Below are 13,310 nucleotides of genomic sequence, written 5' to 3'. Positions count from 1 at the left end.
GATTGGTGACTCCAAGAGACTAAAAGTACTTATACAGCGGAAATTAGAGTAGGTAGAGCGAGCAACAAGAGTATCAAGGGCGAAAAACAGCCCAGCGTTGAAGATAAGAGAGAAAGCCACAGCGAAGGGAAAGAGGGAAATCAAACATGCTACCAGCTTTGTGACTGTCCTTCCGAACCCGGATTTTGAGTTTCATCCTTCCCACCAGTCAACCCACCCAGAAAAGCGCCTGAATACAAGTGAAAGCGAGAATAATCATAGAGAAAATAAGAGAAAGGGAGAGCAAGCAGATATATAAGGCATCAACTTGACGAGAAGTGTCGAGGGTACTGCATGACAACGGACCAAGGCCACAAGTTGAAGCCAATGTCATGATCATGAGCATAATAGTGGACCGGCTTCAAGCAGGCTTGCTGTCTAGAACCAATGCTCGGGGGGAAGATATTATATATGATAGCACTGAAATCGAAGCTCGGGTGCGCCGGGTCTCCTAGCCCCCTGCATACTCGGTCCGGTATCAACGACATTCCGCTTATGCCTCAATCTTGGACTTCTTCTTCTGTTCAACCTTGAGTAACAGGGCCCGGTTGATGCGTGGGAGAACGCCTCCAAACGCAATAGTGGCTCGGATCAACGTATCCAGTTCTTCATCGCCGCGAATAGCCAGCTGTAGATGGCGGGGTGTGATACGCTTGACCTTAAGATCCTTGGCAGCATTACCAGCGAGTTCCAGCACTTCTGCAGTGAGGTATTCGAGGACAGCCGTAACGTAGACAGCGGCTACATGGGGAATCGCAATGTCAGCTTCGGCCCAGCAACTTTCCAAAGCACGTGTGAGCAGAGTATACCTTTTGCGCCAACGCGCATCTTGTTCTGAGTGTTGTTCTTTAAAAAGCGCTTTATACGGCCACAAGGAAACTACACAAGGGTAGGGTTAGCAATACAGATCATACAAAAATTGATGGAAATCGTGTTGTAGCAGGTTAGGCAGAACCCCACATGCTACTCAAGGATAGACAGCAAGTGCGAGGCGGGAGCAGACAACGATCACATTTCGCGTGTCGCATTCAAAGAGAAGGTAAATCCAACACGATATTCACAAGACTAACCTGTAAACCAGCTTTTGCACTGTGGGATCTCTGAGTTTTGCCGGAAGCATCTTTGGGGGCACCCTTGCCTCCGACGGATTTGCCTTTTCCACCGGGCATTTTGCGTCTTAGATATGTCGCACGGTCCTAAATATCGATATGTCGCGTGAGGTGATGAAGGTCCGAGGTTGAGGTTGGGTCAGCACGGAGTAGTTGTTGGAAAAAGTGGCGATAACGCGTTTTTGTTGATGGAAGAAGGGAAAATCATGGGTTGAGACTTCCAGGTCGCTTTCAAGTGGGAAAAGAGTGGTTGATGGGAAAACCGCGCTATTCCTAATTCGGGTGGGTTTTCACAACCTCAATTCTTCACCGGGGGAACTGGGCGCCGCCTTCAAACATAGATTCCAGCGCTTCAAGTTAGTTACGCCTTCTGTAAAATGGCGCAAATATCCGGGTCCCTAGGCATGTCAGCTTTCATAGATAATACCTGCTACCCCATTCAAGGCCATCGCTGGATCAGGGCCAGCAGGGAGGCTAGTCAAAAACTCCTCTCGAGCGTCTTGGGTTAGTGATGCACCACCGCGAGTTAGTGATCATTCTTCATCTTGTCCTCGATCAAGTGCACAGCAGCTAACTTCAGACGATAGAAAGGAGTCAAGCCATTCGTTAGCAAGTGTCTGTTGTTACACTGATGTTTTGCGTTTTCCCTGACAGTTCGAGCAATGCGGAGGCTGCGGCGTGTGAAGACATAGCTTATGTCATCGCTACTCTCATGTGGCTGGTGGCTGACACGGCCATCAGCCACTGGTCAACCACTTGCTCGTAGCCCAAGTGCATTCTCGTCTTCCAGCATTGAGCACCACGAAACTAGTTCGGACAGTCAAGCTCGAAACTAGCGTGGGGCATGTACGCATGTACTCTAGGCCTTTGTTTTTGCTCGGTCTAATGCTCGGCCTACTACTCCGTACTCCGTACAAGTTTGGTTTTAGTCGTCAAATTTACTCAATTTACCCTGTCCTCCCTGGCCCACAAGTTCTTTGTGTCAATAGTGGATGACGTATGTGCAACCTATCCCTCAAGAGCGCTTCATCCCAAACTTCAACACAAAATTGGGTATCCCAATTCCGATTAGTCCCCAAAACCCCGTCATATGTTCTAAAATTCTATGTTAGAGTATGTACAGAATAGCCGAAGCAAGAAATAATCTCTCAAGGCGGGTATTCAATCCATTATTTTGCAGTATGGTTCGCAAGAAGGATGCTGATATGGAACAGTTAGTCGCGCCACGGTTTTCATGGATTTGCATAGTCATGTTTCTGTTTCATCACACCAACAAAGGCTTTCAAGGCAAATCAGCATGATCAAACCTCTAATATTTCAAATCTTCATAAGCACAGTGGCACGACTATAAGATTATTCGCATCTTGTATCAGGGTGGTGGCTCCCTTGGTCCCCATAGGACGTCCTCGAGCCTAACCGCCAGCAGTTCACGCAGTCAGGCTCCCGACTGATTTCTCCTTTAATCCTTCAAGTAACCGAGAGTTAGCAAAATCAACGCCAAGTCCAGCAGCCCACATGTCCGATGTGTGAGGACGTCACGGAAACGTTCGAATTCTGTCGGCACCGCGGCAGATCCTACGTCCGTCCCTGCCAAGATGCGTTGCAGTGCGATCTGCTCATATCAGTGGACTTGATCATCATGTCCTTCTGTCCACATTGTTTCAAGCTGCATCTGGTGCTCGACCGGTCGGCGTCGACGTCTCCAATCAGAGGGGATTCAAGCGACGTTACGGAGTAGAAAGGGATGGGATTCACGGCCTCTGGCATAAAATATGACATGGCCTTAGCTGACAGTTGCAATTGTTGTAATCAAAGATTGTCAGCTCTTGGTATGGATGTTTCGGAAAGCCACACCCTCTCCCCCTCCCCGCCGGCGGCAGGAGGGCCGCAATAGACCCTATTCGAGTCGCCCCATCGAGAGGAAGTAGAGTTGCAATTTAGGTAGAAGTGCTTCACTTAGACTTCAATCTTCGGTGATACCTTCTTGACGACTCTACTTGCCGTCGTAAGGAAAAAGCCTCGTCCTGTACTCCGTACTCCGTATTATAAATTGCTCCACGGAATACGGCGAGCAGATCTATTTTTGGTGTTCCGGGGCGAGGTCTTTCATCACGTGACAGATTGCGGCTTCAAGAACACTCTGTTAAGTTGGAAATTTTCCGAGCTGGTTCAGGAGATTTGACAGCTTCCAGCGCAGTCCCAACGCAGCAGCCCTTTTTTTTTTTTTTTTTTTTTCGCCATCTTTCCCTCCTTATTCTCCTCGTGTAGGCCTGTGGTCGCGTGACACTTTTTATTCACCATGAATCCGCAAATGTAAGTCCTGGCTCGAGAGTCCAGACGGCTTACTCCTGAAAGCCTTCTGCGGGTCGACGCACCTTTAAAATCCGCGCGAAAAGCAGCGCTGACACGTTTTTTTGTAGATCAAACCTTGCAATCATCCTCGTGATGATGCAGGTGTCGAAAAAGATCCCATTTGACAAACCTGAGGTCCTTCTCGGTGTACGAACGATGTACATTGCCTCTAATATTATAATCGCGGCCCTCTACCTCTACGTTTACAGCCAGATCAACAAAAAGAAGGGTAAGACATGTCTTGTCCCCTCACCTTTAGCTGTTCTCGCGGCTCAAATGCTTCGGGGGCTCCTTTCTGCCTGCCTACGATTCACTTTGCATATGCTTACCGTTCCGTGGCAATACAGATCTCAAGACCTTGAAATATGTTGAACCCGCGCCTATGGGCTCTGGAGAAGAACCCCGTCCCGTCGTCACCACGGTGCAGGACTATGACAAACAACAGCTCCGCTCTCAGTTCAGATCCCAACTCATGGGTGTTGGTATGATGTGCGTTATGCACCTTTACTTCAAGTATACAAATCCACTCGTCATCCAGTCGATCCTACCTCTCAAGGGTGCTTTGGAGGCCAACCTTGTGAAAATCCACGTGTTCGGACAGCCGGCGAAGGGTAATCTGGAAAGGCCGTGGAAGGCGGCCGGAGGTCTAATGGGTATGGGCCAGGGCGAGGTTAAGAGTGATAAGGCGAGTGTTGAGAACGCCGAGAAGTCCTGGAGAGGTGGCGCCAAAGATGAATAAATCATCTTTAGGATTTGTATTTTGATTTACTTTCTTCTTGAGGAGTTGCACGGGTTCTAGGCGATGCCGTGATTCATCGATTTCTCCAAATAGACCTGGAGATAGAGTTAGATATCAAAACCTAACAGAGCGTTCTCGCTGAGAGAGCAGCATCGACATCCTTACCCTTGAACGATTTTGCGAAACCCGCTTAGTTCCTAAGTTCGTCAAGAAATCTGTATCCTTACACCAGTGCTTTACATGTGGCTTCTACGCAACGCAGGGGCCTAGTGTTGTGTATGTAACTCCCTCCTTCCCTGGATGGATATATTCTCCGGAGCGATAAGCTTCGAATCTAGGTTTTGATTCCTTGGTTCTCAAAATCAGGAAAGAAAATATGCTTCTACACCAGAGATGTATTCTTTGGATACAGTATGCTCCGTACCGCCATGGCGCGTGCGAACCACAGAGGAAATTGAGGGAAGAGTTAGGATCACGCACCCCAGCTGCTATCCACACGCCATCAGCAATAACATCTCACCACGCCAATTACTCCCTCCTGTTGGCAGCAACAGCGTGGCATCAGGTACCCCAACCAGCTTCACGCCGGATCAACGTTGACGCGGGCCGGGGTTATGTTTTCTTTTGTAGGGTGAAGGGGCCGCCAAGGCCATGGAGGGGCAGCCTGCAGCGGTCGGCTTGTGACGCACACCCATGCCATCATCCTCCAGAAATTTCCTTTGTTGATGGTGGGGCTCATGCGAGCATTGTTCTCGTTGATTTTTTTTTTTTTTTTGAGTACCTCCGTGCGCGGCAGTTCTACGGCACAACACCTACAAGGATCATCGGGAAAGCCACTGGATTGTTTGAGATGTCATTCCGGCTGGAACAGACCCGAGATTCAAGAACAATAACGACCCTGCTCACAGCCCGTTGATGATTTCTAAGCTTCACCAAGAAGTGACACAGGCCAGTCTAGCGGGTGCTCCGCCGCCCCCGAGTATCTATGTATATTGTAAAACCGAGTTCCTGCAAGAACCAATTGGCACTCTCAAGTTCAGAGAGTGGAGGCGAACGGAAAGGGTCTGGCTGGCGGCGGAAATAGTGCGAAGATATCGAGAGGATTGACATCACCCGGCTTTAAATTGCGGGACAAGTCGGGGATTTCGGGACATTGCTTTTGATATAATCCACCATCCTTACCCGCTGTCAAAATTGCGCTACGAGGGACTGAGGTGTGGCCAGCAGCGGTAGTAACCCTAGGCAAACAGTTTAATGTGTATACCAAAGATGATGGGTGCTGCTGTCCTCAACCGGATGATATCAGTCAAAGCCTAAAGACCGTAGTCCACCGAAGGCTCCTGGCATTCCGGCCCAGACTGGTTCCTGCTTGGGTACCAAACCGTTAACCTCTTGCGTCAACAATTCCAGGGTTATTATTACCACGGCCGGACTGTTCCCTTTTGCCTGTAATACCCGCCAAGGTATACACCGGAGGTGGGATTTAGTGTTTGTTATTTATTTCCCTCCCCCCCTCCCCAACCTCATCTTTCCACTTTCCCAACGTCACCCTCAATCCATCTTCCATCACTCCTCAACCACCATTGATCATCACACGATAGTTCTATATCGCCGTAAGTACTGCGGAATCTGCCTCATCGTGACTTCTTTCTACAGAGTTGTTCCGTTTCTACCAACTTAAGGAGTGAAGCTGACCTGATCGACCCCGCCGAGCAGTTTATTGAATCAACTCGCAGCCATGGTCGTCAAGGTAATTTCAATAACAGCTTCAAGCATCAATTCATAGTTCCAAAGGGATATCTCTGATTTCATATGCAGGTTGGAATCAACGGCTTCGGTCGTATTGGCAGAATTGTACGTCCATATCGATTCTAATCCCCGCAAACTTTTGGCTTCTCGCTGACCCTGCGGTTATAGGTCTTCCGCAATGCGTGAGTGGTTTCCTTTAAGCCACCGGCCTAGCGCTAGAGGGTGTTGATAGGGAGATCGCAATTAACATGGTATATTTAGGGTTGAGCACCCAGAAGTCGAGATTGTCGCCGTGAATGATCCTTTCATTGAGACACACTATGCTGTATGTTGCTCTTCTCTGTCCAGCCTAGCGTCCTTTTGGTGCATCTCAACCGTTTGAATTCAAGCATCGGCTGATCTGACACCTTTCAATTAGGCCTATATGCTCAAATACGACTCCACCCACGGCCGATTCAAGGGTGATGTCAAGTTCTCCGAAAATGGTTTGGATGTTGATGGCAAGCACGTCCGCTTCTACCAAGAGAGGGATCCTGCCAACATCCCATGGGCCGAAACCGGTGCCGACTACGTCATTGAATCCACTGGTGTCTTCACCACCACGGAGAAGGCCAGCGCTCACTTAAAGGGTGGCGCGAAGAAGGTCATCATCTCCGCCCCATCTGCTGATGCCCCAATGTTCGTAATGGGTGTCAACAACGAGACATATAAGTCCGATATCAAGGTTCTCTCCAACGCCTCCTGCACAACCAACTGTCTTGCTCCTTTGGCCAAGGTTGTCAATGACAACTTCGGCTTGGTTGAGGGTTTGATGACTACCGTCCACTCCTATACCGCCACTCAGAAGACTGTTGATGGCCCATCCTCCAAGGACTGGCGTGGTGGCCGTACCGCTGCTCAGAACATCATCCCTAGCAGCACTGGTGCCGCCAAGGCTGTTGGCAAGGTCATTCCATCTTTGAATGGAAAGCTCACCGGCATGTCTATGCGTGTCCCCACTTCTAACGTCTCCGTCGTTGACCTTACCTGCCGCACCGACAAGTCTGTTACCTATGATCAGATCAAGGAGGCTATGAAGAAGGCCTCTGCCAACGAACTCAAGGGTTAGTGGACTTCCATTCTTCTTAAAGTTGCGCACCTTTGTTTGGCTAACACTTTTTTTTTTTTAAGGAATCATGAGCTACTCTGAGGATGCTCTTGTTTCCTCCGATTTGAACGGAGACCCTCACTCTTGCATCTTCGATGCTACCGCAGGTATCGCCCTTAACGACCACTTCATCAAGCTCGTTGCTTGGTACGACAACGAATGGGGCTACTCTCGCCGTGTGATCGACTTGATCGGTAAGGACTACCTAGAAATGTTTGTTGCGAACTCTGATGCTGACTTGTTTATAGCATACATTGCTGGTGTCGATGCCGGCAAATAGCTATCTAAAGAGAGTTATGGAGAGAAGAGTTTGCTCTAGGGAATGAGTACTGTTGTCTCAACAGAATGCTTCCCCATCCTGTATTCTTCAACCCGACTTGTCCTGGCATAGCTGGCTGTCATTCTTGCCTAACAATGTATGTTCTAGTTTTGCTGATGTAGAATGACCAAACAAAAGTGATATGACCACCAAGATAGGCAATCAATGAAAATATTGTTTTAATAGTGAACCCACTTCTTTGTCATGCATCAATTGATGCCATATTGGTAGCCGCGTAGCTTCCCTTCAAAATCTGTGGCCAAACACACGAACGCCCTCATTCTGCATCAGCATACACTGAAAAGCCTTTCAAGCTATTCAAATCTTCTCTTCTAATTCTTTCTCTCTTTCTCTCCTCCAAACTTTCTAAAGTTTCGTTCACCTCACCCCCACGTGATTTCTGCATTTTGCCCCTAACCTCACGTGAAGATACTAACTAACTTCTGAACCTTGTCAGTCAGCAGCTCTTATCATCACGTGCAGACTCACTGCACTTCTGTCCGTCTCATCTCTCAAGTCGCGCTCCAGTAGGTTTAGTCTTCTTTTCTCCTGGTTCTTACGCCCGTTTGCACTGGAACTGCCAGAGCAAGCCTCACTTTCACTGCTTTGCATGCATAGAAATTTGTGAATTTTTTTTTTTGCCAAGTCCTTTCCTCAGTGTGCTGTTTCATTGCTGGGGGATAGATACATTTCACTTCATTTTCTCCCCGTTCCGTCCCATGATTTATTGAGTGCTTGTATGGAGCACATGAGCTCCATTTGATAAAGTACCCTTGATTTTCAACCTCTACGAAAAAAGAGCACTTTTCTGCAATTTTCTACATTGTACTATTTTCTTTTCTTGTCTATATTCGTCTCCAAGAGTGTTTGATTTTGCACCTTGTTCGTTCTGCATTGTGAAGAACTGGACTGTGTCCCTCTTCTCCGAACGGCAGGGGCTGCGAGATCTGTTTTCATTACTTTTGGCTTTGCTGCATAATCATTTTGTCAGTGCTCAAAGTATGACTGACTAAACACGTCCCCGTTGAATAACAGCCCCTGCGTTCTCCAGTTATGGACGCAGACGAGGACATCGTCATGACGGGGACTGGCCCAACGGTCCCTGTCGGGGCTGGTCAGCCGTCAAGCGCCTCTCCGAAAAAGCTAGGTACGGAACTACAATTGAACGGAGCTTTTCAGGCCGAGTCGCTATTAGCATCGTTTCAAAGAAAAGTCGTGGCGCCCGGGAATCTAATTAAAGAAGTGGAAGATCACCAAGCTAGCTCCGTCCCGACCGTGAAGTCGGAAGAGAATAAGGAAGAGCCCGAGCAAAAGGAAGAAGAGGAGATCTCTGCAGACGAGGACGAGTCTGTATCGTCGGATCAGAGCGATGAGGTCCCGAAACTACTTCCCGTTTCGTCGTTGCCGTCTGGCGTGTGCTATGACATTCGGATGCGCTATCATTGTGAGGTGAAGCCGACTCTAGATGTTCACCCAGAGGACCCAAGGCGTATCTACTACATTTACAAGGAGCTTTGCAAAGCTGGACTTGTCGATGATCCAGATGCTTCAAGACCGCTTGTATCTCAGCCATTGCTTCGTATTCCTGCGAGAGATGCCACGCACGAGGAGATATCGTTGATTCACGATTCTGAGCACTATGACTTTGTTCTCAGCACGAAAGGTAAGATGTCACTTTGACACACCTGCCTCTAGCCTCTCAACACTTCGCTAGCCTTGGGGGTTATTTGTAGAGAATAGGAAATTGACGTTTTGCATAGACATGTCCGAAGATGAGTTGATTGCATTGGAGAGTACTCGAGACTCGATATATTTCAATACTCTCACGTTTACTTCGGCGATTCTAGCCTGCGGCGGTGCCATTGAAACTTGCAAGGCAGTGGTCTCAGGAAAGGTGAAGAACGCGATTGCAGTGATTCGTCCTCCTGGACATCACGCAGAGCAGTGCCAGGCAATGGGCTTTTGCCTGTTTAATAACGTCAGCGTTGCGGCAAGAGTTTGCCAGAAAACTTTCAAGGATAAGTGCCGGAAAATAATGATTGTGGATTGGTGAGTGCGATAGCTTTGCTTGCCATTTTGTATCCTGTTGCTGTCTTTAAGTTTGAGCGCGATTTGCTGACAAAAAATGACAGGGATGTGCACCATGGTAAACTCTATGTTCCCCGACATTTTATGTCATCAATCTTACCGATCTTTTAGGCAATGGAGTCCAAAATGCGTTTTATGACGACCCAAATGTGTTGTATATCTCTCTCCATGTCTATAAAGATGGTGCTTTCTACCCAGGCGGCGAGCAGGGGAATTGGGACCACTGTGGTGAAGGCAATGGGCTAGGAAAGTACGTTTCTTCAAGAACAATATTATATGTATGAGTGTCGAACTCACATCAAACAGGAATGTCAATATCCCATGGCCAACCCAAGGCATGGGTGACGGTGACTATCTCTATGCTTTCCAGGAAGTTATCATGCCAATTGGCTACGAGTTTAATCCGGATCTTGTTATCAGTAAGCTTTCCAGCCATCAGTTCGATTTAGGGCATAGTTTTGACAGGATTCCAGTCTCGGCCGGGTTCGATGCTGCTGCAGGTGATGAGCTCGGAGGCTGCTTCGTCACTCCGCCGTGCTATGCTCACATGACTTCTATGCTGATGAATCTTGCGAATGGCAAAGTAGCTGTTTGCTTGGAGGTAAGCGCATGCCTACCTTTTTATGGAATTTTTTTTTATGGGAGGTCACTAAGCATATCCCAGGGTGGATACAACTTCCGCTCGATTTCGAAATCCGCGCTCGCGGTGACTAGAACGCTGATGGGAGAGCCACCGGACAGACTCATTGGTGTTGGTGCGTCACAGGCGGGAGTCTCGACAGTTCGTAAGGTAACCATGATTCAGTCTAAGTACTGGCAATGCATGTATCCTAAAGGTGCGTGCGAGATTTTGCATCCTTTCCCCTTTTTTTTCTTCAAAAAATAAAAAAAATTTAAGCTGACCACATTTCAGGGCCTCCGGAGAGATTCTGGGGTAATCGAGTTCACGGTAAGTTACATAAATCCTCGCGCCCATCTCACCTTGTTAACAGTTCGATGTAGATATCATTCGACAATACCAAGCGAAACAGCTTTACGATGAGTACAAGCTAACTAGCCTGTTCATCTATCGAAATTCTATTTCCAAATCTTTTGAGAATCAAGTTCTTGCAAGGTCATAAACCGTTCTCTAGATAACACACGAATGGCTCGATGCTGACGAGATTCGCTATAGTCGGAATTATGATTGGCAAGTCCCGCTACTTGTCATCTTCCATGACCCGTATGTACTGTCCACGTCCATTAGCGTTCTGCAATGCAGACAGGACTGACGGCATATCTCTAGTCCAGAGCTCATGGGAATCCCCCATCCTCTGACCAATAAGTTGGAGGCACACAACTGCTGGATGGTATGACTTAACTAGCGCAGCCCTAGCAAAAAAGGAATGGCTAACCAGGACCAAGGCTGATGGCGTCAAGGACTATATTGAATGGGCAATGAACAGGAATATAGCCGTTATCGACGTCAATATCCCAAAGCACATCACCAGGAGCAATGTATGCATCATTATTTTACCAGGAAATATCTTTGTTTCGAGGTACTAATTGTGCTACACCATCTCAGACCGCCGATAGGTACGAGGATGAGGACCGGAGCAAGGAGAAGATGGCAAGCGAGCTTGCAGTTTATCTCTGGGAAAATTACATCGAGTACGAATTCTTCTCTCTTTTCAGTGTCGCTTCGTGCAATGTAGCGGATTGCTAACATTTGATCCGTCTTTTTTCTCTTTTTGGTTTTGCGCAGGCCAAACGAAGCTAGCCACGTTTTCTTTCTGGGAGTTGGCGATGCGTTTGGGGGTCTCGCAGACTTGCTCATCGAAAAAGGTATGAATGCCTTCAGCTGCTGTTTTTTATGACAGTTGCGAACCCCAGAAACCGTAATGCTAACACCATGCCATATTGCATAGAGCGCGTGTACCCCCGCGTCAGCGGCGTCATCTCCTTTGTTGCCGAGAACGTAGTCCGGGCAGTGTCAAGCCACACAAACATCTGGCTTTCTAAGTGGTATAAAGATGTAAATTTGACCCTAGAGCCAAGTACCCATTCTATTCTTCCTTCACCCTAGGATGGCTAGATCTCTGACCTTGTGAAAATTTTCCCCTTCCTCTCTAGAACTCTTTAATATATGTTTCGCACCATCACGGCGTCTTCAACATTCCCGAAGGCTCCAAGAGACCTTCAAAGCGCTACGGGCGCATTCTTAGATCCCCGAAGAAGACCCTCAACGAGATGCTCCTTGCCCACATGGATGACGTGACGAAGTGGATAGAAGAGAGGATCCAAGAGGAGACCGAAGAAGAGTGATGGAAAGAGTGCATTCGGATTTCCGTTTTCCGCGCCAGTTGAAGGACGCGTTTTGCTTTTTAAAAACAAAGGGCGGCTAGGGAGGAGGAAGATCTCGGTGAAGTCTCTTTTTTTTCACCACGGAGTTTGGCCCCTTTTTTTTTTTCTCTCTCCTTTCTCTCTATCGATTCCTTTTTTTATTATCACGGTGTTTTTACACGCGGAATAGGAATGAGATTCAACTTCAAGAAGAGAATTTTCTTTTTGTTTCGGCTTTCTTTCCTTTTTTTTTTTTTTTTTCCCCGGCGGTTTTGTGATCGACTTATCGCGAGCAAAGTCTTATCCTCAAGCTTCCCCAACCCCCCTGTCAAGGCTTTCCCATATGTGTTGTGATATCACCGTCGCACAACAGCCCTGAATGTTGCATAAAGAGGCCAAATCCCTGCGAGTTCCTCCGCTTGGACTCTCGCGCAAGCCGCAAGCAAACCCAACCCTCCCCCCCTTCCCCCTTCCCCCCTGGTGCGGGGACGGCTTGGACCAAAAACAGAGCTTACCAGGTTGGACAAAGAGGTCCTAGCTATAGATCCGTGTGCTCGTTGAACCCGGTGGTTTGGTCGTTTCGTGCACGGAAGGGCCCGATGAAAAGCTGGGCTCGTGCGATTTTGACGCTTGGGTATCATGTTGGAATTTGCTGTCGCAGGGTGCATTGTGCTTGAACTACCTCTTTTTCTATTTTTATTTATTTTTTTTTTGCTATTGTTGTTGCCGGGATCGTTTTCCTTTCTCTCAACAAAATGCACATGTGACATGATCCGAGTAACTTATGATGCGAATATGGGTTTTTATCCGACTATGCACGGAGGACTCCGTGCGTTGTCTCTCGTTGCCAGATCGCAGCGAGCAAATTGCTACATAGTAACCGAAGAGCGCATCAGCGTGGAGCCAGCACACGTTAAGAGGACTGGCGTATATAGGTATAATTTCACCCCGCCGGGACTCCCGTAAGTGGTGCGTGAGATGACTGGCAACCAAGCGTCGGCTATCATTCGCACGTAAACCAAAAGTCCTTGGGACCAAATAGACTTGGTTTCCCGGGCGTTGGTTATAATCCCCGGTTTTTGGGGGTCAAACCCAGACGCCACAGTACCAAAGGAGTAGCATTACTCTCGGACAGAGAGAGGTTGGTTGTATGGAGTACGGAGGGAGCTTGTGGGAAAAAAAAAAAAAAAAAAAAAAAAAAAAGCTCTGGCGATGAGTTCTCATCGCCACATGCAAAATGAGACAAGGCTTGAGACAAAAAGGCATCATATGACTAAAATGGTGATGACTTGATTAACTGTGCCTTTTCCCTTTTCTCCTTTTCTCCTTTTCTCCTTTTCTCCTTTTCTCCTTTTTTTTTTCTCTTTTTCTTATTTATTTTTGTTCCACACATACAGAGTAGATCGCGCGAATTTCGCATTTGCCGCACTTCAAACCTGGAGCGCT

At 47.8% G+C, this 13,310-nt stretch overlaps 4 protein-coding genes across 4 annotated transcripts; 3 read left to right on the top strand and 1 right to left on the bottom strand.

Moving 5' to 3' along the window:
- Positions 1 to 532: 532 nt before the first annotated feature.
- Positions 533 to 1,208, bottom strand: HTZ1 (histone H2A.Z; the record flags this gene model as incomplete). The annotated part of the gene is made up of 3 exons (XM_003069667.2): positions 533 to 780; positions 849 to 918; positions 1,110 to 1,208. 3 exons carry the CDS (start codon positions 1,206 to 1,208, stop codon positions 533 to 535), a joined length of 417 nt encoding a protein of 138 aa, XP_003069713.1.
- Positions 1,209 to 3,318: 2,110 nt separating this feature from the next.
- D8B26_006347 (uncharacterized protein) lies at positions 3,319 to 4,429 on the top strand. The gene is made up of 3 exons (XM_003069668.2): positions 3,319 to 3,461; positions 3,569 to 3,729; positions 3,848 to 4,429. Exons 1-3 carry the CDS (start codon positions 3,448 to 3,450, stop codon positions 4,237 to 4,239), a joined length of 567 nt encoding a protein of 188 aa, XP_003069714.1. The 5' UTR covers positions 3,319 to 3,447; the 3' UTR covers positions 4,240 to 4,429.
- A 1,727-nt stretch (positions 4,430 to 6,156) lies between these two features.
- D8B26_006346 (uncharacterized protein) lies at positions 6,157 to 7,648 on the top strand. Its single transcript, XM_003069669.2, has 5 exons — positions 6,157 to 6,170; positions 6,250 to 6,313; positions 6,407 to 7,091; positions 7,159 to 7,329; positions 7,384 to 7,648. Exons 3-5 carry the CDS (start codon positions 6,413 to 6,415, stop codon positions 7,413 to 7,415), a joined length of 882 nt encoding a protein of 293 aa, XP_003069715.2. The 5' UTR covers positions 6,157 to 6,170; positions 6,250 to 6,313; positions 6,407 to 6,412; the 3' UTR covers positions 7,416 to 7,648.
- A 680-nt stretch (positions 7,649 to 8,328) lies between these two features.
- Positions 8,329 to 12,642, top strand: HDA1 (Histone deacetylase hda1). Its single transcript, XM_003069670.2, has 16 exons — positions 8,329 to 9,117; positions 9,215 to 9,503; positions 9,587 to 9,600; positions 9,654 to 9,792; positions 9,849 to 9,961; positions 10,016 to 10,143; positions 10,207 to 10,378; positions 10,456 to 10,491; positions 10,545 to 10,656; positions 10,717 to 10,764; positions 10,828 to 10,891; positions 10,947 to 11,039; positions 11,107 to 11,192; positions 11,287 to 11,366; positions 11,450 to 11,556; positions 11,655 to 12,642. Exons 1-16 carry the CDS (start codon positions 8,508 to 8,510, stop codon positions 11,844 to 11,846), a joined length of 2,283 nt encoding a protein of 760 aa, XP_003069716.1. The 5' UTR covers positions 8,329 to 8,507; the 3' UTR covers positions 11,847 to 12,642.
- Positions 12,643 to 13,310: the final 668 nt, after the last annotated feature.

The sequence above is a fragment of the Coccidioides posadasii genome, chromosome 3 (assembly GCF_018416015.2).
Source record: "Coccidioides posadasii str. Silveira chromosome 3, complete sequence".
Lineage (NCBI taxonomy): Eukaryota > Fungi > Ascomycota > Eurotiomycetes > Onygenales > Onygenaceae > Coccidioides > Coccidioides posadasii.
The sequence above is the reverse complement of the archived record's forward strand: the minus strand, read 5'-3'. Positions and strand labels throughout refer to the sequence as shown.